The sequence below is a fragment of the Camelus dromedarius genome, chromosome 15 (genome assembly GCF_036321535.1).
Source record: "Camelus dromedarius isolate mCamDro1 chromosome 15, mCamDro1.pat, whole genome shotgun sequence".
Taxonomy (NCBI): domain Eukaryota; kingdom Metazoa; phylum Chordata; class Mammalia; order Artiodactyla; family Camelidae; genus Camelus; species Camelus dromedarius.
The window spans coordinates 38449108-38477048 of NC_087450.1; the positions used below are offsets into that span (position 1 = coordinate 38449108).

At 45.5% G+C, this 27941-nt stretch overlaps 1 protein-coding gene and 1 pseudogene across 3 annotated transcripts in view; one reads left to right on the plus strand and one right to left on the minus strand.

Annotated features, from left to right (window-relative positions):
- Window positions 1-125: 125 nt before the first annotated feature.
- Window positions 126-27941, minus strand: part of CRIM1 (cysteine rich transmembrane BMP regulator 1) — a 186615-nt gene continuing 158799 nt past the window's right edge. For all 3 annotated transcript variants that reach the window (XM_010999649.3, XM_031466837.2, XM_031466836.2), the window contains 4 exons: window positions 13187-13381; window positions 6486-6608; window positions 3859-4049; window positions 126-2576 (listed from right to left, as the gene is read on the minus strand). In XM_010999649.3, coding sequence (XP_010997951.3) covers window positions 2400-2576; window positions 3859-4049; window positions 6486-6608; window positions 13187-13381 — 686 coding nt within the window. In that variant the 3' untranslated portion in view covers window positions 126-2399. The remainder of the gene's footprint in view (window positions 2577-3858; window positions 4050-6485; window positions 6609-13186; window positions 13382-27941) is intronic.
- Window positions 16866-17258, plus strand: LOC105105825 (small ribosomal subunit protein eS24-like; annotated as a pseudogene).

Below are 27941 nucleotides of genomic sequence, written 5' to 3' on the forward strand. Positions count from 1 at the left end.
CAAGGTGACATTGGATGATTTAGATTCAAAGTGTTTATTTGCTGCCAAGAACCAAATTGCAGGTAATCCTCTTACAGCCTTGTTTTTTTTTTTTGAAGAAAACAAAACATCCTGTAGAACTCCAGTGCACTCCAAGTGCCATAGGTCTATTTTATTCTTCAGGAAATTATACTTTTTCTTTTACAAGAGCACAACAGGAACCAAAGTAAAAGAGTAACAGATACAGCACTCAGGATAAATCTTATCTTTAAAATAATAATAAAAAATTTACACCTTGTCCTACAATCCTGTTAGTATTTTCATAATATGGCCATGATTGAAAAACAAAAAAGCAAGCATTTACAATTTTTTTATAGACTTTTTATGCCAGGAATGGATTAATTGTCAACCAAAAATTATACTAATCAGGCTGATGTAAATCTATTTTGGTAACATCATATTAACAAATTTTGGAAATAGATAAAAATATTGCCCCTTGATAATAAATCTTTTTTTCTTTGATGCAAACAGCTAGAACACCTTTTTCTTTTCCTTTTTTTGATATTCTAAGACAAAAAAATGGTTAATCTTCAGATTAATAAATTAGGTCATTATAATAATAAATTAATTTTTTTTAAAGTTCAGCAACCTCTGTCCAAGTATTTACAACAATACTTGAAAGTTCCTTTACAAAACAGAACACATTTTCTTTTCACATTAAGCATACTGGGGTATCTGTGTCTTTCACAAGCATTTTTAAAAGAAAAATCAATGCAACAAATGGGTAATTAGTATAAAAGTGCTAAGAGCTGTTTGAAAAGTTAACACTATAGTATACAGTCAGTAATATCTGAGGCAAACTACAAACTTCCAGCTTATTATGGACAATATTCCAGTAGTTGTTTCAAACAGTTGTTTGAAAAAAAAAAAATCCAGGAGCTGATTAGTGATGCAGAAATACTGCCATCAATGTCTCTGGCCAGTGAGCGAATTGAAAACCAACTGAAAGCAAATCCAAATGAAGATTTTAATAAAGGAATACCTTCTCCATAGCAGATGCGATGCTGACTGCCCAAGGCATATGCCTACACCCACACACACACTCACACATCTCTCATCCTAATTAAACTGCAGGTAGAATGAGATTTTGTTATTCAAAAATTTGTAAGTGATCAAAAGCATTGATATGGAATGCTTGTCTGTTCTGGTTAAAAATCTCATAAAAATACATTCAACAGGAAAACATAAATTGTATGTGTATAAATATATATGTATATATATATTATATACACATGCACACAAATACTTTTGTTTTTCTGAAGCATAAGATAGTTACATAAATATTCCTATAATTGCTAAAGTTTAAAGAGGCATAATTTTTTTTGAGCTTCAACAAAGGTGCTTGAATAATATACAATTAAAATGAAGTAGTTTCTATTTTGTAGGATCAGTATATAATAAGGAAAAAAAAAAATCCCCAGTCTTTTTTTTTTAAAGTTTCTTCTTAAGCTAGAGCTTCAACGAAAACTATGAACAACCAACGAGAGAACAGAACGAAGCAACAGCAAACAAGGAAGCATAGCCCCTGGGAATGCCTGGTGCCCTTCACCCCCTCCTCCTTCCTGCCACGTTGCTGTAAGGAAAGCTCCAGTGCTCACATCAAGAAATGAAATGACTCGGGTCTTGGGTTCACTGGCTGACTCTGCTAAGAACTGGCTGATTGGCTTGGAAGAAAAAGAAAGCAGCAAAAAGTGTAACTGTATATATATCCTTAATCACCCGCTTTAGAGAAACATCGCTACCCCACTTCTCTTGCTTCCTCACCGCCTACCGCAGCTGCGACTGTCTGGAAAAGAAACGCGTGGCTCTAGGCCTGGGGTGGCTGTCAGAGGCTCGGATGCGCTCGTCTGCTCGGCTAAGGTAATGGCAGCTGGATCTCAAGGCCTCTCTTTGTTTTCCTGCTCGTTCAGGCCCGAGCATTGCAGTGACCAGTGCAGTCTCTGAGCAACAGGCAAAGAAAAATCCTCCGGGCCACGGGACTACTTTTATTTGACCGGATTTCTCCCCGAGCCAAGCTGACCAATTTGTCTTCCTAACACCGCCCTCCCACCCATTTTCCCCCAACCAAACTCACTGAGCCCGCCCCCAAATATCTCTACAGCTATATTACAAGCAAATATATCTTAGCAACTTTTTAAACCTTTGGTTCTAAGAAAACACTTGGTCAGTTATCTTGAGGAAGGGTGGAAATGCTTGTTCTGCACACTGCTGGCGACAGCCCATCCCAGGGAGTTCTCAGCGCTGTACAGCTAGTCACAATCCAATACCATCCACTAAGCAAGTGCACAAATTCTAGTTTACCGTTAAGAGCAGATTTAGTCGTTTTCTGTCTTTCAAAACCTCATCCAGGTTGCCTATCTTCACACTGTTTGGTAGAAATTGTCTGCCTGTAGGTGGTTCTGTTTCTGCATGCTGTAGAAGCCACTGAATCTCGCGTCTGGCTCCGCCATTCTCAGCATCCTCTGGGAACTGTCCACCTGGACTCGGGTTCCTTTCTTGCAGTCCACAGATACCAGCTGATTATTTAAGGAAGAAGGCTATTCACAGGAGGAAGAAGAAAATCACAAAGAATTAGCTGCTTTACGTACCTTAAATCAACAGATATTTAGTACCTCCTTCAAGTGAGACAACAGCTTCACAGCACGTGGACGGGGTAGACTACGTGGGGCTTACATCCTGTTCTCGCAATCAACTGTACTTCTCATGAGAGATACTGACAAACTGTGTTTAAAGGTTAAATGTCAATACATTAGGTCAAACCAGGAAGGGATGAAGAACCTGAGAAAATATGGAAGTGACAATTATTTTCAAGTCCTTGAAGTGTATATAGACCAGTGTGCATAAGAGGGTTGAAAGATAAGAGGAAAAAGTACCAGATGGGCAGATTTTAAGATAAACCGACAAGTCTGAATCACTCAGGCTATAAAGCCAGCATCCCAGGGTGGCCAGCCCGTCTCCCACACACCAGGAGTGGCTTTCCTTCAGTTCTGCATGGTGGGGACTGTGTCCTGACCTCATCTGTGCCCAGCCCAGAGGCAAGATCACCTTCTGACAGGAATTTTATGTGAAGTTACCTGAATGATAAATTGGCTGTTTTAAATTCTTAAGGTTATATGATTTTTTTTCTGTAGTAAAAACCAAACTGCAAAAGGTAGAATTAGTGTTGGAAAGAATTGTGATTTAATTTCCCTCATGAAAATGAATTCTTTTAAAATAGGCAGATTGAGGCCCTCTGAATGTATCGACAACAAATATGTATTCTTTCCCTCTCAGTATGAACCTGCCTCTCTCCACCTTGTCTGGAATTACCGTGCACAATCTCTTCATCTCGGGCTGCCTTTCCCCTTTCTGCTTGCCTCTATCACGTCTTCCTGTTCTTTGGACTTTTGTACAATCCTCATGGCTGCTAGCCCTCCTCTTGGCCTCTCCTGATGTCTCCCTACCCTTGTGATTTTTTCCCTCTCTCTCAATTCTAGGGTGACAACTGAGTGAGAAATACCAAGTTTTAATTTTTAATATAAACAATGACTTAGAAATTACCCCAAGAGCATTTGCTTATTAGAAAACTTTAAGTCTAGGAAACTGGATCTGTGAAAGGTCAGGATTCATTAATCAGTGGCTGATGAAGAATTCATCCAGTAATTGATCCAGCCCTGGGCACCTACTGTGCATCTGATCAGCACCGCCGGATGTGCATTTGAGGCTATGAAGAGCGACTGGCTGAAAGGGCAGACATCAAGCAATGGAAGGAGATCTAATAAGCACGCAAGCTCTCCTGGTTTGATCGTTCAAGAGGCTGAACCTGTGTCAGGACAATACCTTAGTTGGTGTTCGATACCAGCAAAGCAGTGGTATCCACTGTTTCTTCTGATTGATGAGCAGGAATGCTATTATAATGGAGAGGCCTATTATGAGGGGAACCACAACCGAGACAATGGAGTCCAGCGAGGAGTCTTCTCCTGAGTGCTGCCTGTTGTTCTCCCTGTAATCCACCTGCAGGTGACCCACGTCTAGGAGAAAAAAAATTACAAGCATTTACTACCTACACCAGGATTATTTTAATTACATCGCAAATAGAGATCAGCAAATGGTTTTATTTCTTCCCAGTACTTTAAGCTCAAGCATGATTAAAGTCTAATGTGGATCCAAAGAGCTTCTTATGAGAGGACAGAGCTCTTAGGGATGGATGTAAAAAAGGAAATACTAGGTTGAGAAGGTTAACAACCGGGCAGGATGCTGCTGATTCGAGCTAGTGAAGGAAATCCTTACGTAGACTTCAAAAAGTGACTAAAATTAGGCTACTAAAAACATCTGGATTAATGTTAACCTACATGGTCTTTGAAGCAGAAACATGAGCTTAGCTCCCTGCTTACTAGCAAACAGGAGACTAGGACAAAGGACACGCTTCTCCTCCCCAGTGGGACTGAGAAAACTAGGTAGTAGTGCACTAAGAAAAACCAAGCCAGGGGCGAGGCTGGTCTTCTGGCTGATATTCCGGTTTACTGAGCTCTAAGCAGAAGTGCCTTACTTTCCATACACTTGTTGAAAACTCACTCCTATTAGATCATTTTCTTGCCTTAGTTAATACACTGTACCAGGGACATTGTTTTGCTCTTATGAATGAGGTCTTTTTGATCCTTTAAATCATCATTCCTGCAATGAACACTGCAGACAGAGATACAGTTAAATATATACCAGTCAGAAGCACTCTGGAAATTTCCTTATTTTTCTTTTCTTTCAAATAAACCACTGTAGTCAGGTTGTCTAAATGCATCACAGAGCAGGTTAGTGAAAGATAACGGGACACACACAAACAAAAGGACTTGCTTTTAAATTGTTCTGGAAACTCAGCCCGTGAAGTGGCACAGCTTTGTGACAGTAATTCTGTCTGTAGTTTAAAACTCATAGGTTTTTATTCATATGCTTCCCTGTGGATGTGGGGAGATGGGAAGGAGAGACCCTTCCTAGTCACTTCAGCCAATGTAGATGGTTGCACTTTATCAGGATGGAGGGGAAAAAAAAAAGGGAACACTTAGCAGTATCAAGAAAAATGCCAGAGGGACATTTTACTGATGAATTCAGGTTTTAAATACACAATGAATAAAGAGATGAATTTCTTTTTTCCTATGTTCCACATGGTACTGGAAGTGGTATGTCATACAAGAAGATTAAAAAGTAACTTAAGGAAAGCCTTGGGGAAAGGCAAATGACAGTTCAACTGAAGTCTTGTTTATGAAATGTAGTGCTTACATTCTGTTTTGATGCTTTTAAAAGCAGGCCATAAAATTTAGCTTTGAGCTTCCTAGCAGCCAAAAGCAAATATGGAAACAAGCACCATCAATAAGATTCACAATGTCTTGAAGATGAAAACAAATCCGTTGCTGAGAAGCATAGATCTTGTTACTGACAATGAGGAGATTTCTCCTCTGGGTCTTTATAAATGGGATACTATGCAGTGCAGAACCCTCAACATACTGCAGTAAACAAGGCCACTCTTACAATCAAAGCTCGGCACGCAGAACAGTGTGCGGCGCAGAGCCGTGCAGTATTTACTGACTGAATGACTGTAAACATAATGCTGAAGCACCATTCAGTCAGAGCGATTATACAAGGAGCCAAAACACTGGGTCCAGGAATTTGGCTCTCCAGTCATCTGGCTTGATCCAAGCATAACATTCAAATACCTAGAGTAACAGACCATCAATCTCTCAAGCAGTGATTGCTTTTTCAAAAAAAAAAAAAAAAAAAAAATTGCACAATGATTTTGAAAATGTCCTTGGAGTAGACAGGAGGCAGTACAGAGTCACGGCTAAGAGCAAGCTTACACCATTTTGGTCAAGAAGCCTACTTTTATAGAGAAGGCAAGATTGACAGGGAGCTGGCCTTGCTTTACCACCTAGCTGCTGAGACACAAAATAACATCTCCATTATACACAACTGAAAGAAGAGCAAGAAAGATAGCATGGGCTAGACCTGATGAGTGGAAAAATCAACACATTATTTCTAAACTGAACTCCTCCCGGAGTGAAACGATCTGGAAGTAGAGGGTAGCCTATGCATCAATGCTTAGTGCAGAATCCACAGGGACAAGTGAATGATGTATTATTACTCTGCTTATAAAGTTTATTCACATACAAACATTAGAGGGAGAGCTTAGAAATGCCAGACAGCAAATTCTTAGGACTAGGAACATATTTCTTTCCATCATCACTAAATCTCTGAGCATGTAGGGCCAGAAAAAGAGGGGTTTCATCCAGCTACCTGCGGACTTAACTTCATCATCCTGGATTGTTAAATATGTTATACCTGAGGTCTTTCCTGGAGTGGTTATTTGAATTTAACTTAGGCACACGATTTAAAAAGTTACCCAAAAGAAGGTTTGGGAAAGAGAGAAAAAAAAAAGTAGACAATGTACTAGACAGATCTCAGCTGACCTTGGCACTTACCTCTGGGGAGATGGATAATGTCATTTTCACTTGGTGTGGGCCACAGGGGAACCTCCTTGTCAACCTCTCCACGGTGATTTGTCTTCTCAATGGGTATATTGGTTGGTTCTGGGACATACATTTCTAAAAGAAGGGAACATTGTTTTTCATAAGAGATGAGGGAGGGGCTACTTATTGTTGACTTTTCCTTCCTCAGTCCAAGTAGATGGTGCATTCAATTCAACACGACACAATACAAACTGTCCTGCGACACGAAAGACCCAGTTTCTGCACTGACATCATTAATGCTAGACAGTCACTAGCTCTGCAGGGGAGGGAAACATCTTATAACCATTTAAAGGGGAAAAAGTTTACTGCTCCGCCAGGGTCAGAAGCTCTGCTTTTTCATGACAAAGGGTGCTAGCTCTGCAGGTGTGTGCAAGCTGATGGCACTGGCTGAAATGGAAGAATTTCTTTGACGTTCCATGAGCTAAATATCATAACAGCTGCTCTTTAATCTATGCATATTAAGTCATTTGTATGAAATATGTCACAGGAAGTGAAAAAGTTAATACATCTTCCAGTCTTGATTCATTTCTTAGCCAATTCCCCTCCACTCCTTTCCCCTCCATGGAACTGGATGTGGGGAGACCACATGAGGTGCTGCCTGATGAAGTTTTAACTGTCTGGTTTTTACCACTGGAACCACGGAGACTGGAAACTCGAGTATATGCACCTGTATTATCTAACTTGATCATACACACTTCATCAACGAGATACTACAACATGAAACAAAACTGAGAAGAATGGTATTCCTTTAAGCTCAAATAGTTTTTTCTTCTTTTTTTCCCAAAACCTAAGTACTAAAGGGACCGGTGAGAAAATCCAGTTATTTTTGGCTCCTACATATATACCTGTATATCCTTATTTAATCTGGCTAACAATAACTAGCCTCTATTTTCAAAATACGACAATGGAAGTCTGCATTAATCATGTACTTCTTCTTGGCCAGGCTCTGCCATATTAACTGATTTTTATAAGGAGGTTACCCAACGTCCATAATACTAAATACTCACAAACAACCGAAATAAAGTACATAAAATATAAGTTATACAAGTTACAATAATCCTCTCTGCTCAGAGTGACTGCTGTCTATCCCAAAGTTACCAGCCTCTCAAGAAGCAAACCTTAAGATAAAGTGGAAAGAAGGGAAAAGTGACAGAGGCGAGAACACGTGCCAAGTTTCCACCAGGAGCTGACTGAGTACCTGCCGAAGACGTGAAGTAAACTGCCCAAGATGGTGCCTCTAGGAAGGGGCAGCATGAGCTTTAAATCCAGCTCTGTGATTCCAACGCCCAGGTCTTCCCGCTGCCCCCAAGATTACGGTCACTTCGGCTCCAGTTCCCCAGTCTTCTGCTTTCTTACTTAAATCATAAGGCCTCAGGCATGGCAAGAACTAGACATTCTTAGAGTTTTGAAAGGTTCAGTGGGTCCCTGAAACCTCTAGAATTAAAAAGCAAACTTGCTGAAAACATTTTCATTGCTAGAAACAGGCCTGAGTAGAAACCAGCGATGTCAAACTTTTCTATCCTACCTGAATCACCGAGAGGCTTATAAAATGTGCTGACTCCCATGGGTCCTGATTCGGTAGGTCTGGGCTGGGTGGTGCTGGCTGTGTGGCAGGATGGTGTTTAGCTCACCCACTGAGACACCCTGATATGTGGAATGAGTTTCCTGGAGGAATCTGGGAAGAACCCCCCTCACCACCCCTCGATGTCTGTGTGACATCCTTCAGGGCCATGCCCCCCCCCCCCGCCCCGCCCTGCCTGCTCTGGCGCAGCCTCACCCCATCCCGTGCCTATCACAGGGCTGACCTGCTGCTGCCTTCTGCAGCCACGGCGGAAAAGGCTAACGTGAGAGCCGTGCCCCAAACCCGTGAGCGTCCGCATCCAAGCAGCAGAGACCTCTGTGTAGGCCCCCGGAGCTGGGGTCAGTTCAGCCCAGCTCAGCGTCTTTCCCAGGGGAGAGAAGTAGCTCTGAAATTCCTGTGCCTCGTACCTGCCTACGAGGAGGTTGCCGTGAAACCCCGCAAACACAGACTTGACAGTGTGGGTTCTCTTCCCAGAGATGCTTAGAAAGGCTCCACTTGGTGAAGGTGAGGGAAGTTGGATGGATCTGCCTAGGATGGAGGAGGATGTCCTACTGGTAGTTACTTAATCACCACTGTTCAACAAATGCTTCCCGAGCACCTCCTATGTGGAAGGCACCAGCTCAAGTTTCGGGGCTACAGCTGTGAGCAGGACCAGTCCTATCCCACAGGCCGCTCGTGGTGAGTTACTTCTCACATTTGGCAGCTCGGAGCCTGTCCTCTGGATCATTTGCTCCAGTGAACTCGATTCGGCTCTGATTAAAAGCCATCCATGCCTCCTCCTTTATCACAAAATACTCAGAGCTCTAGTTTGGAGCCCTCAAGTCTAAGGGGAGAAGGTCATTTCCCTTTAATGGGAACTTAACAGGGAAGCCGTCTCTGAGCAGTTTTGCCAAAAAGGATAAATCTTTCAGCAAAAAACTGCTTGGAGAAACAAAAAGAAGCGTTAAGTGCTGTGTTTCTACGCTGAGACCTAGGCCTCCCATGGCCAGAGATTACATTCAACCCCTGCTCTAAACTATAACCCTTCCGGCACTGACCGCAAGAAACCTTTACAGCTGCCAGCACTGAGATGACCGGGCCAGAGGAGTGACATAAACTTCACCTGGCCAGGCTGCACAGATCACAGGCACTGGGTGACAATTAAAAATGACTCCTGGGGTCAGAGTTGATCTGAACTTCAGAGGAACCTAAGCCGACTTACTGGGGACGTATTTTACATCCAGAGGCACCTGGCCCACTGTAAGAGCCACCCTCCCTAAAATGTCCTTTTCTGGATATGGGGCAGGATGCTTGGGGCTTGCAAGGTGAGGGCATCTTTTTTTGGAGATGGAACCTTAGGTCAACTTAGGACTGGGAATCCCAGATCTTCTACCAACTAACTACCTGCCTGGCTTTGGAAAATGTGCTTAACTTTTCTGAGCCTCAGTTTCTTCTACAAAATGGGACAGGTCCTAATCAGCAAACCAGTTTACAGGTCTGGTACTCATATCCAAAGATGGCAGAGGGGGAGAGTGCGCTGTAAGGGTGAGGCTAATCAGAATGTTAGCCGATGTGTGCAGGGGACAAAGCGAAGTAGCTTGAGCCTTCCTGACAGGAAGTGGAAATCTGAAACTCCAGCAAAAGGCCTTGATCAACATCACACAGAGAGCAGATGAGAAAATGGGACAGGAATCCAGGCTTCCTGGCGGGTCACCCTTAATCGAATGTTAAAGTGGCAGAGCTTGACTACAAAATTTGCTGAGATAAGATGGAGAAGTGATTCATCAGTAATACATCAGATGCAGAAAAGAGCGTTAACAGAGATTAAATTTCAATCCAACAGTAAATGCTGACTGAGAGGTCACTGGAGAAATCTCTAGTAACAAACAAGGATGAGTGTGAAACCTGCACCCTCTCCTTTATTAAACTCACAAACCGAGGAGAGTGAATCTCCATCTCTATTCCGACCACCATCGGTTGAAGGGGTACAGCGGCCCTGGCCTCTGCTCTCCTCCTGGAGTCCCTCCTACACACCACCCTGTTAGTTTCCCTAGCTCCTCCACACTCACTTCATTCATTTGCTCAAACATGAGCCTCCCACACCCTACCAAGGACAACATCTACCTCTTCACTGAACAATTAAGGCCTTAAAAATCTTGACCAAAGTCATCTTTTCTGTCCTTACCTCCTGCTACTAGAACTTTCTACTCCAAGGGCATTTGGCCTTGACCTTTCTGTCTCAGGGTCTTTGGTCAGATGACCGTCTTCACTGCAATAAAGAGAGCCCACCTGCCCTTCAAGGTCTAGCTCAATCCTGCTTCCGTGAAAGCCTCCGAGACCCCTCTACTCCAAGGAAAATCCAATTGTGAACTTGGCATTCGTGCTCTGCAACTGAGTTGTGTAACTGTTGTCTCCAGTTCACCCCCACTCCTCTTTCTCTCTAGAAACCACCCTAAGAAGATGCTGTCACCACCACTGGAAGGAAACAGCTCCTGTCAAGACGATCAAGACAACAGTCAGTTTCCGTTTCTCAACGGACGTCACCCAACGGCACTGCCCGCGCCCTCTCTTGGTTTCTTCCCATGGGGCAGGGCTGCTTCTCTGTGTCCTTTGCTAGTTCCCCCTCACCTGCCCACATATCAAAAGTCGGAGGGTCCCTGGGCTCAGTCCTGGGCTCCCTTTTCCATCTCCACTCATTCCTTGCGTGACCTCGTCCGGTCTCAAGGCTTACACAAACCACCTGTGGCTGACAACGTCCAAATTTACAGATCCATTTCCACTCTCTCTCCTGAACTTCAGACTAGATAGATATTTGCTGTCTATTCATTATCTCCATTTCGATATCTGGTGGAGATTTAAAAGTAGAAACATCCCAAACCAAAATGATTCTATCCCAGAGCCACAGCTCCATGTTTGAGTCTAAAACATTACGGTCATCTTTGGCTTCTCTCTTCCTCTCACCCCTCACGTTGGGTTCAAATCCGATGGAGTCCACCCTTATGCAATAGCTGGAACCCGACCACTTCCCCCAAGCTCTGTACCCGCTGCCTGGCCAACCCACATCAGCGCTTGCCTGGCTCACCAGTCTCTCTGCTTCCTCTCTTTTAAGTCCCGTCCCATCACTGCTCTGCTCAAAACCCTCCAGTGTCTTTCACTCAATAAAAGCCTGCCATCACCCATCAGAGCCTGCGTTTTGGTCCATGGCCACTTCTCTGCTTTCCCCTCCTCAGCCTCCCTGCCCACGGGGCCCCATCCACACAGCTTCCCTGCATCTCCCTGCACATGCATGGGATGGTCCCACCCCTGGCTCTTGCCCTGCCTACACCCAGAGGTTCAGCCTCTACCCCACTATTCCTGCCATTTCTCTGAGTCCCTTTATAAATATCACCTGCTCAGTGAGGCGTTCCCAGGTCATCAAAACTGCCTGTCCCCTCTTCTGCCCCCACCCCCATCCTGGTCTTGCTGTATTTTCTCTACAGCCTGGACCCTCAGCTTGTGTGCTGTCTGTTTCTGTTTACTTGTTTGCTGCCTGTCCCTCTGTGTGAAAACATCAGCTCCATGAGGACAGGGACTTGGCTGGACTCACCGCTGTCTCTCCAGGGCCTCAAACAGTGTTTGCGCAGAGGCGGCACAAAATGAATCTTGGTGGAATAAATAAGGTCATTTCACCATTGATATCATTCAAAACTACAGATTACTAGGAAAACTGCTATGACACTTGTGAAACAGGTGATATGTACTAGATAAAGCAACTCCAACGAGAAATACACGTTTTTCCTCATTCTTCTCATGCAAGACACTTAAGAATTTTCCCCCAAGCACACACCGAGTGGTAAGCCATCACGGAAGTGAGCTTCTGACTCAGTCTACACCTTAAACAAGACCACGGAGACTAAACTACGAAAAGCACCCAACTGAGGGATCTGAAAAGCCCTCTGACCTGGCAGAACATCCCATCCTTTTTAGGTGATAAATAAGTGGACGCTTTTAGAAATGCCCAATTAGGGCGAGTTTGCACAACACCTAAACGGAAGGCAAACGTGTGCAGAGCTCAGTGAACCTCTTCGGGCTGAACCGGCTGGCCCGGTTTACAAGCGCACGGTGTAGGTGTACTTGCAGTCGCCGTGACTCCTAGCCCATGGTACCGCCACTGGCTCCCGTGCATGGAGCGAGTCTCTCACGGAATGTCGCAAAAACACACAGAACAGAGGTGCAGATGGAGAGGTTCCCCACTCGCTCAAGACCTCCGTGGACTCTGAGAGTGAGCCTTCTCTTTGGTCTGTGTGGTTTGGACTGTGTGCAGTCTGTGTATTTAGGGCTTCAGATCTGGAATGCTGCCCAGGGGCTGTCCTGCCGAGGGCTCAGGTCCCGCACTGCTAGGAGCAGGGGCAGAAAATAAAGGAGCTGTTTTGGCTGGAGACACAGACACAGAAGCCAGGAGAAGGCCTGGGGGAGGATCTGAGCAGCTGTGAGGGACTTAGGTTTGTACCTGGGAGCTGACACTAAGGGTGGAATGCTGGGGAAGGCGCGGGCACGCGGTTATGCAGCGGCCAGCCTGGGGCACGCCCCTGCGGCTCCCGTGGAGTGGGAAGAGATGGGAGGTTCAGGGCGGGCTGGGGAGCAGGCTGCAAGGGATGGCCTGGGCACCGCTGGGACTGCTGAACTGAAGGAAGACCGCACCATTTCAGAGTCACGTGCTTTAAGTGCAGCTCTTCCATTCTGGCCCTGATAGACATTCACCTTGCAGAGGCTATTACATGTACTCAGTACTCTGTCTGATCCTGGACCTTTCTCACCAGGCACATCCAACACCACACTGAAACCCAGCTACTCAGACATGGCAGGTGTCACACACAGGCCTGTCAGATCCACGAGGCCTGCCACTCAAGTTTAGAGAACGCAGGTCAGAAGAACCAGAGCCATTCTGGCATGGAACCAAACTCCCCTGAAAGTCACCATCTCTAAGTCACCCCCCGCCACGTCTCTGGCCACAGGAACTAACGGATGGGCGGACCAGAGTCCAAGTCTGCTCCAGCTTCCTCTTAAATCAGTGTTACAGCTCTGAAAAACGGCAGGACGCTGGCGTCGGTACCTGGACACATGGGACAGCAGCTTCCTTCCACGTTGATGGGCTGGACGCAGGGCAGCGGCGGGCAGCTGACGGTGGAGCAGAGGGTCTGGCCCTGCAAGCAGTAGCAGTGCGTGCAGCTGTCAATGTCCCAGCGCTCCTCGTCGGCGTAGGCCCTCCCGCTGAAGTGGCACACCGCCTTCTTCGGGATCGTGTCTTCTAGTGAAAAGAACAGCACACACACGGTGGGGTCGCTCCACATGACAAACACAATTTCTTATCAGACTTGAGACCTGAAAGGGGGAGGGGAAGGGCCCTGCACAACCACAGCAGCTCTAGGATTTCCGGAACTGGGCGAAATGCCCGTTCCCCAGCCCCCGACTGTCATCCTCCTCTGCGCAGCAGAGGCTCGGGAAGGCTCGTCCTGTGGCCCAAACCCGATCAAGGGCCACTGAGGCTGACACACCCGCTGGCTATGGATCTTGTGACCGTCATCGCAAAACACGCAAACTCAGTCATTGAACGGCTGCTGAACATGCTACCCTAGAAAACCACGAATGAAACACCGACAGGCAGAGGGGCAGGTTCGAGGGTTTTGTTTCTCGTGGAAGAAGAAAAAGCCCCACTGAGTATTACAGAAGGAATTCAAGGAGCTCCTATCTCCAGTTAATCTCTATGTAAATGATGCCGGGACACTAAGGAATGACAATGGCGGGTTTCCTGTGCTCTCCCAGAGGGGGGTTAGCACGGAGATAACCGTGTCCTTCATCTTCCAGCGCTGCTGGGGGGATTTCCCTCTCATCAACCAGGACATTCCTACTTTTAAAAACAACCTCATGTCATTTCAGTCCATTTCTTTTTCCCCCAGCAAACTATGCTTTTTCAGAACAATCTAATTTTAAGAGCTATTTTTATGTATAAGAATTTATGGCTTTACATGTTCTGTTCTTTTTCCTCCGTTCTCCCCTGCCATCCTCAAACACCACCCCCATCCCAACCTTTTCCTTGAAAGTTCCTTTCTCTCTGACTTGAGGCCCTGTCCTGGTTTACCTGATCTTACTAGTGCTCACCTTCCCTCCAGAGTTCAAGGGTGGCACCGAGTGAGCCCAGGGGCCAGCAAAGCAGGGATGGGGCCAATCAAGGGGGAACAGGGGTTGGGGGTTGGGCAGCACATCCGTGTCATCAGACAGGCTGGTAACTGGACGTGACTCCGACTAATCCGCAGAAATTTTACGCTCAGATTCTACAGGCAGCTTCACTCACCACTGGTCGCTAGTAAATGAAAAACCATAAAGGAATCTGGAAAGAAAGTTCCTTAGGAAAGAAGTGTCCAGGGCTCAGGTTCTCCCTGACGGCACCTGGAAGCTCCAGCAGGGTCAGCTCACGGCCCAGGCCCCGAGGAGCATTGAGGGATACTGATGTCAGGCGCCCGGCACTCTGCGGCCAAGTGCTGCTGGGCGGCTGGAAGCTGTTCTCTGAGGAGACTGAGCTCGAACTTCCCGCTGAGCTATTCCAGAGGGGGTCCCAGACAGAAACCGCTGTCTTGGGCATCCACCTTCTCTTCCTACCAGTCACCCAAGCGTATGCCCCCGACTAAAGGGCACTAGTCATGTCCTGTGACTATAATATTTTATATTTCCAAACGTGTTAAGTCTTGCTTCATTGTGCAGTGGTATAAGCAAGCATGGGAAGGCCTCACTGTCAATCTCTCTGTTCCCCCACGTTTTCTCATTATTTCTCTCATTACTGCTGCCTGAGGTTCAACAAGGGATATTGAGCAATTATAGTAAGTTCTAGCTGTGAGCATTAATTCTTTTCCAATATCTACTTAAAAACATACTTCGCTGTCTATGTGAGTGTTCTGCAGGAAGTTTTCTGGCGCACTGACTGTTGAAGCTTAAAAACTCATGGGGAAGCTTTCACACCAAACTTGTGGTAGAAGTTTTTGCCAATCTGAAATCCTTACAGGAGGCGGCTTCATTAAGATATCCAAAATGTACACGTCAAATGGCTGAGGAGAATCATTTAACAAACTTAATTCAAGTAATATACTGACCTCCAGCCGACATCTCACTGAGGACATCAGATTTGCCATCAAATCTAGAGTCTATTATGGAGAGAAATCTTTATGAAAGGAAGCATTTCTTCATAAAGCAATATTACTGATTATATTTTACATAAACCTTGTCACAGCTCACAGGATGGATCAGTATCAGTGCATAAAATTTGAGTAATGTATTACCATGCAAGGACCTTAGAGAAGAGAAGGTTAAACTCCTCACTCCATCTCATCCATCACTTTCTACTGTGCTTTTTCATCTTCCAGCCGTTTTGCCGGTTCTCTCCTTAGAGGAAAGGAATGAGGCAAAGGCACAGAAAGGATGAGGACTTCATAAAAAATGTTCAAGTCAAGGCCAAACACTGCTCTGTATTTTCTCAGGATGTTGGCAAAACATATTAGATCTTAAGATATGTAATTAACCAATGCTAATATCTGTGACATTAAAATTATCTATTAAGATATTAAAAAATAGTCATTGTGTGTTAAATATTACAAAGACATTCATTCACTTGTTCTACAAACTTTTATCATCAGTGGAAAAGAAAGGCACGGCCTGGACCCTGACCTAGAGGACTGAGCAGAAGTGGTGGAGACAGGCTGGGGACTGTGCAGCAGCTGCTGTGCTGTGAATTAAACACACAGCTCAGAGGGCTGAGCGACTGGCTCTGTGGGGGAACTGGGTGAGGCTTCGCCCACGATCTGCTGCTTCAGTTTTACTTTGAGGGCTGACCAGAAGATGAAGCAGCTAGAGGGAGGGCACACATCAGAGGGTGGAGTGTCCAGTAGCCCACCATGCTGGAAGGATGTGAGGGCTGTCGGGGCCGCACGCATGACGGCTGGGATCAGGCCGTAGAAGGCCTTCAACAGCAGCCCACAGATTTAGATGCCTTCCCGCAGTGGAGGAGACGGGCCTGATAGGCTTTGTTTTCAAGACGAGGACTCTGGAATGCGACGATGTGGAAGACCAAGGGGGGCCAAGAGGATGGGGATACTGTTCAAGGGGGCGTGACGCGGGCCTGGGTTTACACAGCGGCAAGGGCGCTGGAATGGCAAGGCGGGGCTGGAGAGATGTTTCTGAGAAACAGCGGTCAGGATGTGGATGGGGAGGGAGACGGGCACAAAGGAAGACCCTGTTTCTTGGAACAGAAGGCAAGGCAGACGTAATTCCAATGCATGAGTTGTTTTCCTGCTTTAAGAATTAAACAGCTGGTGAGCTTGTGGAGGACCCGGTCAAGCCTGATCAAACCAGGTCTCCCAGTGAATCACTCAGAGCTGCAGGGGTGGACCTTCCAAAGCTCAGCCTTTCTGTGTGAACATGACCAGGAAGCTCTCACTAGGGTAGAACTGATTTGGGGCTCAACAAGGCAAACAGGGACAAATTTTAGTCACTGGAATCTACTACAAGTACAGTGGTGAGGGCTAGGGTAACAGACAAAACTGGCAGTATCCTTTGAGTATCTTTAAGAAGCGTATTCTTTCTTGATCCAGTAGCTCTATTTCTAGTAAGCTATCCCAAGGAAATAATCAAAAAAGGCCTCAAATAAGCTGTTTATGTAAGCATTCATCACAAGATTATACATAATAACAAGAAGTTATGGCTCTTTCCCTCCCTGTCTGCTTGAAGATCAGCCGCCATCATGAATGACAGTAACTGTCCGGACCAGGAAGGTCGTGACCAGCCGACTGCTTCAGCAGAAACAAATGTTCACTGATGTCCTTCACCCTGGGAAGGCAACAGTACCTCAGACAGAAATCAGTGAAAAACTAGCCGAAATGTATAAGACCACGCCAGATGTCATCTTTGTATTTAGATTCAGAACTCATTCTGGTGGCGGCAAGACCACTGGCTTTGGCATGCTTTACAATTCCTTGGATTAGGCGAAGAAAAATGACCCCAAACACAGGCTTGCAAGACATGGTCTATACGAGAAGAAAAAGACCTCAAGGAAACAGCGAAAGGAACGGAAGAACAGGATGAAGAAGGTCAGGGGGACTACGAGGGCCCATGTTGGTGCTGGCAAAAAGAAGGAATAGAGATTCTGCAGTGATTAACTGTGGTGATTGTGCAGATTTTTCATGAGAGGATTAATAAACTAAAAACTGTTACAAAGAAAAAGAAATTATGGGAAAAAAAATCTGTGTCCAACAATATGGGAATATTTAAACGACTCATGATACAATCATATGAGGGACTCCTGTGCAGCTATTAAAATGCATGACTTGTAGTATAAGCTCAACTATGTAAAAAGGAAAGTTAAAAACCATCCAGAAATGAAAATGTTAATAGTAACTCTTAGAATCAAGGATGAATTTTTCCCTTAAACTTTTTGTTGTTGTTGTTGCAATGAACATGAGTTACTCTTGACAATGAAGCAAAAATATTAAAATGGGTATCTCCAACAGACGTGTGCACGCATTACCAAGCTCCCCCTCGTCCCCGGCAAACACACACACCCACACACAGATACTGAAGGGAAGTGCTCACTCAGCCTGAGCCTCGCTCTAAAGAACCTGGTCATGCGGTGTGGTGCTTTCTGAATGCTCCTGACCCACTTTGAAGAATTTCAATGGACTGTAAGAAAATTAAACCATGGAAGATGCGCCAGAGACCAAATACTGAGCTACAGCATAACAGCGTTTACAGAACTACTCATTCAGTGACTGAGATCACCATCGAAAAGAGTGTTTACAAAACGATATAAGAGGGACAGCAACTGCTCGGATGCCCTGGAGGCAACAGGCTGAACCAAGAACTTTCCACCACATATCAGATGAAACTAAAGTTTCCCATTTGATTTTGTTACAAAAATGAGTCTTTTTCTAAATTCAGTGAAGATTGAGAGTTCAAAGTAGCAAAATGTTGACAAGGAACACAGTGAAACCCATTAAGTTGGAAGCCCCACAGAGACACCAAGCAGGCTCTGTGCATAGTTGCTCAGAGGTGGAGTCAGATCAGTGGAGCCCCCAGAGTTTCAGTGGCCATGATGAAGCTCTTCCCCTTCAGGGAGGGGGTGATGACCATGGACCCAATTTCCAGGTGCTTCCACCAACTTATCTCTATTCCATTCAGCTCTGCTCATCAGATTACCTTGGAAGCATCTCGCCTTCAACCTCACTTCATTTTCAATGGAGTTAATTCTGACTTGAGATCAGGAAGGTCTTACTAGGATTAAGCAACTGGTGGAGGGTGTATCTCCTTGGAGGTGGCAGAGAGTGAAAAAGGGACCAATGGCCCCCAAAAAGACCCTGTAAAGGGAACTGGTTGTAGGAATGAGGACCCTCAAGGTCTCACAGAAGTCTAAGCCAGTGTTTAGGCTGGAGTGCACAGCACAGCTGATCTCCTTACAGATCGCAGGTTAGAGGAGGCAGGTGGGAGAGAGAAGAGAGATAGTTCTGAAAGGATCTAGGTGCCGAGCACTGAAGAGGAGAACCAGCAACTGCAGAGCATTCGTGGTGCCCAGGTGCTGAGCTCAGGATCCCGCCTGGTTCAGCCTCACAGCAACTCTGTGATGTAGGGCTGTCTATCCTAGTCTTGTGGAAACTCAGGTTCAGCGAGGGGAAGAAAGTTGATGTGACCGAGCCAGCAGGCAGTGGAGCCTGCATCTAGTCCTGGCTCCACCTGACTGCAAAGGCCACGTTCTCTGCCCTGTGCTCTATGTAACAGCTCCTTTTCTTACCCTCCCAGGAACACACAGAACCCCTGTCTTGTGGTCTGCTGTGCCTGGGCCTCTCTGGAAAGGTGGACAACCTTCTGGCTATGCAACATTTTCAGGTGGAAGCCACGTTGGATCCAGTGTGCTGACTGGGGTGAGCCACGCTTAGCAGTGGATGTTTTATGTCAGGGCTGGCTGGCTTGAGGACGGGGACTTCAATCCACAATGAGCCCATTTTGGAGACGGCAGCAGAGAAACTTGTAGGAGGGGGTTTTCCATAATGTCTCTACCTCTGATCAGTGTGAATCACAGTATCAATATATTTCCTAACAGTAAAGTTTGTTTCTTCCAGCATGCTTCAAAACAAAGCCACATTTAAGTCATGGGTTGGTCACCACTCTGTGGAATTCTCATGTAAAAGAAATGGAGGACTCTTGCTTTTGAAAAAGCCTTGACTAATTTTTTTCTGGAGTGGCTGCTATGTGGCCAAGATTAGACTAGATTTCAGGTAATCAGATTTTAGTTAAGGAGGTTTTAGAGAGACATCTTTCTACTAACTTTCATCTGAAAAGCCTGAGATCATCTAAACTGAGGCCTGGAAGTGTGCTGGAAGTCTGGCTGACTGATGGGTCTTGGTGTCCGCTGTTTCTTACACACTCCTTTCTCTCTCCGGATGGACCACTTCCTTCTGCGGCACATCTGGGTCAATCTGAGAAAGCCCTCTCAGAAAGTTTTAGAAACAGCTTGGAAAAAAATAAGGAAATGAATATATGTATGTATATGCATGACTGGGACGTTATGCTGTACACCGGAAATTGACACATTGTAACTGACTATACTTCAATTAAAAAAAAATGACTTGGTTTACGGACAGATACGGTGGCTAATCTATTCGAGGTTCTAAATAATAAATTGATATAGTCGCTGTAGTCTTCGGGGGAAACAACACAGTCTAACTGAGAGTTCATACAAAAGCATTTTAGGTGCTCAGGTTGAAGAGGGGTGTAGAAATAGAGGCAGGAAATAGCCAACTGCAAGTGATCCAAATGCTCTGCGTGTGGCTCTCGAGTGCGCTGTGCCACTGCATTCCTGTCTGTGGTGTTTATTGCGCCCCCTGGTTACTTATGCTGACAGTGACCTTCATTTTATTCACTACCTAGTAGTAATCATAACTTCCACTTACTGACTGCCTACTGGGTCACCGGGCACGGCGCTGATCAGCATTTTCCACGAGTCAATTCCACGTGCTCTCCGCAGCCCAGTGGAACAGGGTGTTATTTCAATGCCACAGAAAACCGAGCTCCACGGAGAATAAGTAACCTGCCCAAAATGTACGGCGAGGAAGTGGCCGGACCAGGACGGGAACCCCACGCACAGGCCCCACACGCCTTCCGCCTGCTGGTCCCCAGGGGCTTTCACCTCAGGGGAGGGCCCCTCTCCTGGGCAGGGGTCTGCGCCACACACACAAGAGGGCTTCTTGCTCACTGACTCTGGAGAACGGGCCCTCAGAGGGCCCTTCACACGTGCTGGGGCTCAAGGTCTCTGCCTTCAAAGGGAAATTACCCTCCAGCTGACTGCATCAGACACCTGCCCAGTCCCATCACGGAACGAAGACAGCAAAGTGGTTACTGAGGACTCCTGCTTCTTCTGAGGCAAATTTCTACTTAACATTCCCTCCCCTCTCCCTCAGAGGAAGAGGATTAGAGGAGACTGTTCCAAGGAAAGCATGAGGTATGACACTAATATAATAGGGTTTATTTTTAAATCCAACACATCAGGAGTTATATATCCAAACAAATGTGACCCCCTCTGGGCAGTCACTGTCGAGGGCTATAAACGTACTCCAGCGATACTGCTCTGGCTTCATACCGCTCTGGAATTTTCCTTCTGCAGTGGCATTCAGAGCCAAATTTTGAAACACGCCAAGGAAGAGGGTTACTATTTTATGGCTGCTCCTTGGTTTAGATCAGCTTGAAATGACCTTCGGCCCCTGTCAGGAACGAAGTCCCTCCTGGAAAGGACGGAGGGTGCCGCCGTGATCATTATCAGCAAAGTGCCAGGAACTCTGGGAGCCTTGGGCAGGCGGCTTATCTTTCCGGATGCAAACAGAAGCAACACCGTCTTGCTGCCCATTTGACTGCTATAAAAATACGTGCTCTCTCTCAGTGGCACAGTTTGGAAAATTTGGCATGTGTTTTATTTTCCCTTTTCCTTGATTCTGGTTGATAGGAAAGGGCTGAGGAAGAAGTGGTGATGCCTGGCGATGTTAACTTCTTCCGAGCTGACTCCTCCACTGTCTGAACTTCGCTATCTTACTTCTTTTTAAGATAAGAAACGGCTTACTGGGCTCTTCAAGGTTGGACTTTGCTTTTACCCTTGAGCTATTTTACTAATTACACCATAAAGCCAATTAACAGCTGGGGGAAACTAAGATGCTAGAATTGTGTTTTCTTCCTCTATCAAAAGCCAGTTCAGTATTCCAGGAGTCACTGATGTCATAGCTCAGGGCTTGCTCTGGATCTGACCATGATGAAAAGAAAGCATTTATGGATTCCCCACCCCTTCTCCTCGGTGAAAGGTTATGAAAACTAAAATCCACCAGAACCTATACTATGGTTGGACTTTTCCATCTCTGTCAGGAGGCAACTTTCCTGTACAGATACTTCAGGTTCTAAATCTGGCTGTGGTGGCCATGAAGTCAGAGCCCTGGTGTGGGAGTAACTTCCTGGGAGGAAGTTAGGCAGCTTTAGAAATTGCAGTTCTTTCCAATCTCCAGCGAACTATTTGGAAACCTGAAAAGTAATTTATGCTGGGATCCTCGTGGCCAAGAAACTAAATGCAGCATTATGTCTCAAAATCCCACTGCAGTCATGCAGTGGGTGCGGAGAGTGCCGTTCTGAACGCCGAGGTGCAGTGGTGCACAAGGCAGGTGGGTCTCTGCCCTCGGGGAGACACTCCCAGATTCAGAGGGTCTCATCAGTTTTGTGTGATTCCAGAGCCAAACAGATGGGCCAAATGATCTGAAAAAACTGTGCAAACTGCAGGCCCCTCAAATCTTTTTCTTAAGTTTGAGGGATTTAAAGCAATACTTAGTGCAATCCCTTCAGCAGGTGGGGGACAGGTACCAGGTACGCTACGGGTAACGTGAGATTGAGCGAGAGGGCGGAAAAGGCAGCTAAGCACTTCCCGACACGGCTGACTTGGGGAAATACACAGGAAGGACTTTTTAGAATTCTGGCTTCTGGATTCAACAACCATTACAAACATGCTCTGTTATCTTGTGCTTTCCTCTCTCTTAACTGACAAGACACTGCAACCCCTGGCCTTTGATATCCCCATCATTTTTATATCTCAGGTTGGGCACACGCTGGGCACAAGCTCCACATCTGGGGAACAATGGCAGGTGGGCGCCTCCTGTTTGAGAACCAGCTTTACTTTCTTTGTGTAAAGTGGAGACAAATCACAACAAAGGAATCTGAGCAAATCACGAGCGGGTCACTAACAAGGGCACAGAAGGTGATGACTGACTACGCTGGCTCGCTGGCCGCTCAGACTGTAGGAGGGCAGAGAAGCCGACTCAAATGAAGAAGTCGTACTAAAAACAGATGCAGGCGGCCTAGACAATTTCAATGAGGCTGAGATCTAACACAGAGTAATTCTGTCAGCACACAATGAAAGGTTTTTGGCTAAAAATGCAAAGAATACTCACTAACTTACCTCAAAACCTGAGTACTTTATCTTAACAACTTTTAGCTTCTAATAAATAAAACATCTGCTTTTAATTCACTTGTATAAAAAGAAAAAACTGAGACAAATGTTGCCATGTAGGCTGACTCCACATAATGTCTTATCTTAACCACTATGAAGGCAGATCTGACCAGTTTTAAGACCTTTCTTGGAAGTCCCATTTTTGCTTTATTTTTATTCTTAACTGTTTCTTGGGATTGAAGTCAAGGTCTGTTTATAAAGGCCAAAGGAGCCATTTAGATTTCTTCAACCTATTGGAAAGGACAGATGATGGCACAGGGTTGCCAGTTAACAGGGAGATTATAAACGTTCCTGAGTTCCACCACGAGAAATCTCACCTAACTGGCAAACACAGTGACTTCTGGCTGATTCCCACTACATGCAAAGAGGACAGAATTTCTCAGAACAGAACTTACTAATTCTTATATTAAGCATCTATTATGGGCTGATTGAGCACCTCATAGAAGTTCAAGGCAACATTCCATTTTCAACTTTAAGTAAAGACTCCTTTCATGCAGCTTATAATCCAAGGTGCACATACACACACACGGAGATAATACATCCAGAAATCAGTTTAAAAATATATAAAGGCAGGCAGGAGCAGTGAAAGTCACAGTGGCCCCCCAAAAACGGGAAATACAAAATTTCCTTTAGAACTTAAAGGAAGCTACCTACGTAAGAGTCAAGAGTATAAAGTCTTGTTAAGAAAACTCTGAGGTGGAAGCCACTTCCCAGAGCGGCCGGTTTCTGCATATACAGGAGAAGGTCCATCCTGTCACAGCCCGAGCACTGTCAGGAAGATGCCGCCAGCAGCCTCTGGGAGGGTCTGACTCGCGGTCTGATTACACTTCCTCGCTGAAGTGTAATCCTTCTGTGGGGTCCTTCCACCGCTCATTAGAGGGTACGCAGTCAGCACTGGCCTCCTGGGCAGAAATAAGAGGCAAAAGGCACCTGCTAACCACCCCCCTGGCAATACCGGCGCCAGCCTCCCTTCTGGGCAGCAAATGTCTTTAAAGTCAGAATGTGGGGTCAGAGCCCAGGTAAAGACGAGGCCACTCAGAGGTCTTCCCCAAGTTACCTAGAACAACTTGAATTTCTGTTTACACAGCCAGGGGCCTGGAAGGGATACCGAAGTGAGAAGAGAAAGCTGCTTATGGAACAAGCAAGATGAGACGCTTCCTAGGGCGGAGGGTAAGACCTAAACAAACTGAAATCAAGCCCTGTTTATTTTGGTTGCGACAACTTTAGACCAGTTCCAAAGTTAGTACAGTGCATGACAACCAGAATGTTTGCAGCCTTACACCCTCTAAATACACAGAAAAGCACCCTGCTTCCCTTCTCTTTCAGGTTAAATCACTCACTGCTGATGGCAGACACCTGGGCGGCCGCGGGAGCTGGAGCCCTGGGGGATGTGCGGGAAGCCCTCCTGGTCTCCTCCCGCCGGGAGCACGCCCCGCTCACGCGTGCCACGCACTGCTTCCAGGAGTCACAGCGGACCCTGCACGGGTCCACAGACTCCTCAAACAGGACCAGCCTCTCAAAGCAAACGAGAGAAGAGAAGAGCTCCGTGCTCTCTCCCACGGTGACGTCCAAGAGGCAGGAAAGGACAGTGACACTCTGAGGCGGGGGCCAGGCACAGCCACAATACGGCCGCACTCCGAACCCTCAGACAGCACGCGTCTCCACCTGGGTCACAGCGAGGTGCTGACGTCGTCCTGGGCTATTCAAGCTGAGAGTGTGAAGACTGACGTGCACCACCCAAGCGTTTTCTCAAATACTCTCGTCCTTCAGAACTCGTCACTGGGACGTGATACCCCAGGCTTTCTCTTACAGAAAGGCAGGTGCATATTTAAAGGGGGACACCAGAACCCACGTGATGCATGTTCCTTAGGTCAGGTGTCCTCATGTTAGAAGAGCTGTGACCGAATCAGCCAATATACATTCACGCCCTGTTGACTGTTTGGACAAGCTTTCACGTGTGCATTAATGTCACTTAGTTTTCCCAGCTCTGTAGTGAAGCCTGGGACCATATTTTATTCCCATCTTACAGATGAGGAAACTGAGCTATCACCTAGACATATAGCTATCACCATCCTATCACCTAGACATATAGCTAGCATGTGCCAGCGATGGGGTCATAAAGTACTCCTTGGCTCCAAAGTATGTTCTTGTTCCAATAAACAAAAGTATTTAATTTTACGAAAACACACTGGAGAAACAGCTGTGAAAAATGTTCCCATGAAGATGCCAGCATCGTAACGTTGATGACTTAAAAATGGACCACATTTAGTTCCGTGGGTTGTACATCTTAGAGATGCTGAATTAAATATTTACTGTTTGATTCCTGGGCTGAGTTAAATACACAAAGATCAACAGATGTTCCAAAGAGACACTATTTGTATTTATTTCTAAGAAAAGATACCTCAACAAATAAACATAAATCTAAGCAAAAATGAATGCTGTATGACAGACTGACTTCATATAAACTGCAGGCATTGTCCCTACTAAGGAGAAGTATTATTAATCATTTACTAGTTGACGATCACTATGGAGAGGAAATATAATTACTCCATCACAACTGAGTGCCACGCCGGCCAGACTCCACATGAGAGCTCCACCTCAAGGATTCATATAAGATACATATAAATATAAAAAATAGCTAACCTCTAATTAGACAGAAGTACAACTTACAAGAAAATCATTTTTTCATGTACCATCTATCACAGAACTCATTTTCACAGATCCTTAAAGATATGAGATACTTAGACACTTAAAAGATACCAGATATAACTTGAAGACATAATCAGAGTAGCACAACTTTGTTCATATCAAGTTATGAATATATGTGCGTAAACACACACACACACACAAAGCACAAACAACTGTCATCCAGAAGCAACTAACCTCTGACAAAAGCTTACATGAGAACGATGCGCCGACTCAGCGATTTCCAGCCAACAAATATGGCTCTAAATATCTGATCCCCAGTATTTTCTAAAATAACACATGGTTAAAAATAAATAAAAATACTTGCCAAATTGTAAGTTTCAAAACAATAGTCTATGCACCAAGTCATACTCAACGACTTGGCCAACACAAGAGCTCCTTACTCAAGAACAGCCCTGTTCAGTGAGGCTGGCTTCATCAGGGGACATCTGAGCATCCAAATCTCCAATGTCAACAGGTATGACGTAGCCACCACACGGGCTTGAAGATCCCATATGTTAAAAGTTGAGAAAGAGCTTTATGATCAATGTAGTGCTCTTTCTTTACAATTTTTTCATAACATAATATATATGTAATATACTCATACTACATATGAATAGAACACTCAGGAATGACTGCACCCTTAGACAAGGGGACGTTCTGCTGGGATGCTGTCAGAAGCTGCTGGAGTCGAGCCCTTGGCAGCAGCATCACCACCACGACCATCAGAGCAAGAGAGATGTGGGCAGGACAGGCATCCCCATGGGAACAGGCAGTCGTGTGGTGTAAGGGCTGCTGGTTTAAGAGTTCTGGACTGAAGAGCTCACTGAAGCACTGAAATAATTTTTGCTCCAGAAAGGTTCTCGGAAAGGCAAGTAGCACGTGGTCAGTGATGAGGCCACAGACACAACCTTGCACAGTAAAGGCACCTGTTATTTCTAAGGAACCACACACCCAATTTGCCATCACACATCACAGTTCGCACCAGGCCTTTTATCCCCGCACTGATTTATGCTCAAGTCGTCTTGTGATGCTCGTTCCCTATTCTTTAAGCCATCAGTACAGTCAAAAAGCCTATGAAAATAAAATCTAAGTTTGTGTGTATTTGTGTCGGAAGCCAGAATATAAAAACTTAGCAAGTCAGAAGATGTCCGTCCCATTAAAGTGATTGGGTAATTACTGCTTAGTTTCTTTCCAGTACAAGGATGAATTCCCTAATGATGGGTATTATAAGTAATTAGACAAAGCTGTTCACTTCTCAAAATTAATCATCAATCGTATTATGTCTGCATTACACATTCTATTAAATTAGCACACATAATATGAGGCCTTCACACATCAGAAGAGGAGCATTATCTTTGCACTTTAGTGACTTGATAATTTATCTGAAAGGAACACAAACAGATGTAATTACACTACTTTTAGTAGGATCACCCCTTTCCAATCCTCCTGTGGTAAGTAAAAAGGCTACTTTACAAGGTGAAAGCAAGCATGCTTTTGTTTAGGGGTTTTATCCCGAAAAAATGAAGCCAGATTAAAGGGAAGGTTTGAGGTTTCCAGAGATCTGTACTGAACTGACGAGGGAGAACATTCACCCAGGGAGGACACCTGCAGCCACAGCGAGGTCAGCACGCAGGCTGGGGGAAGCCACACGTGACCCTGGGAACAGATCACCTGGGCAAAGAAGGAGCTGGGTTCAACCTGAGAAAGCCTGAAACAGGACAGAGTGAAAGCACTGGTCCCCGGGGCCTGAGAAACAGTCGGATGCTCATTTACCACATGCAGAATGATGGTCCTCCCATCTTTTTCTTTTGCTGGGTGAGCTGGATGGGGAGGCAGGCACTGCCACCGGGGCACAGCTGGTAACTGTACTAGCGCTGCCCAGGCCTGGTGCCCTTACAGAGGGACTGCACGGATGGCAGGCTGATAAGACAGTAAGCTGGAGAGACCAAGGGAGCAAACTCGAGGGTCAGAAAATGCCCCATCACGTCATGAACTGAACCTGACTTCACATGCTCGGACCTAAGCTGGGAGAAAGGGTGAAGGCCCATCTGACAAGGCTATATGCAAAGAAGTATGACGCAGAGAGGGTCCTAATGACTAGTTCAGTGATAAAACATGTATGAGGCATTAAGGTGAATGAGAGAATGACAGCACACAGTATTGCTCATCAAGTGTGAAGACGCCCCAATATGTTCCCCAGAAGATGTGTCACAGGTTTACGTGATACAGTTACACCTGCATCAGTGGTGGTGGTGGGGTAGTTGTGGGGGAAGATAGAACAGAAACAGAATTTCTACTATATCATTATGAGGTTATATGAACCACAAATTCATGAAAGTGCTTACAATCTAACTTGAAATCAAAATCACAAACTGGGGCCACAGTCGTGTTTCTGTCCCCACACTACAGAACGCATAGTCAGTGTGATGCAGGAGCTAGAACAGGAAAGTATGAAGGCCAAAGAAAAAAGAAAATAAAAAGAAAAGACAAAGAACACAGAATACTAATGCTGTGCGTTTTCTTTTCATAATTTTGAATTTCTTAAATTCGTCTCTTGAGAAAGAGAAGCAATTTACTATTATCACATAGAAATAAATTTACTAGTTGA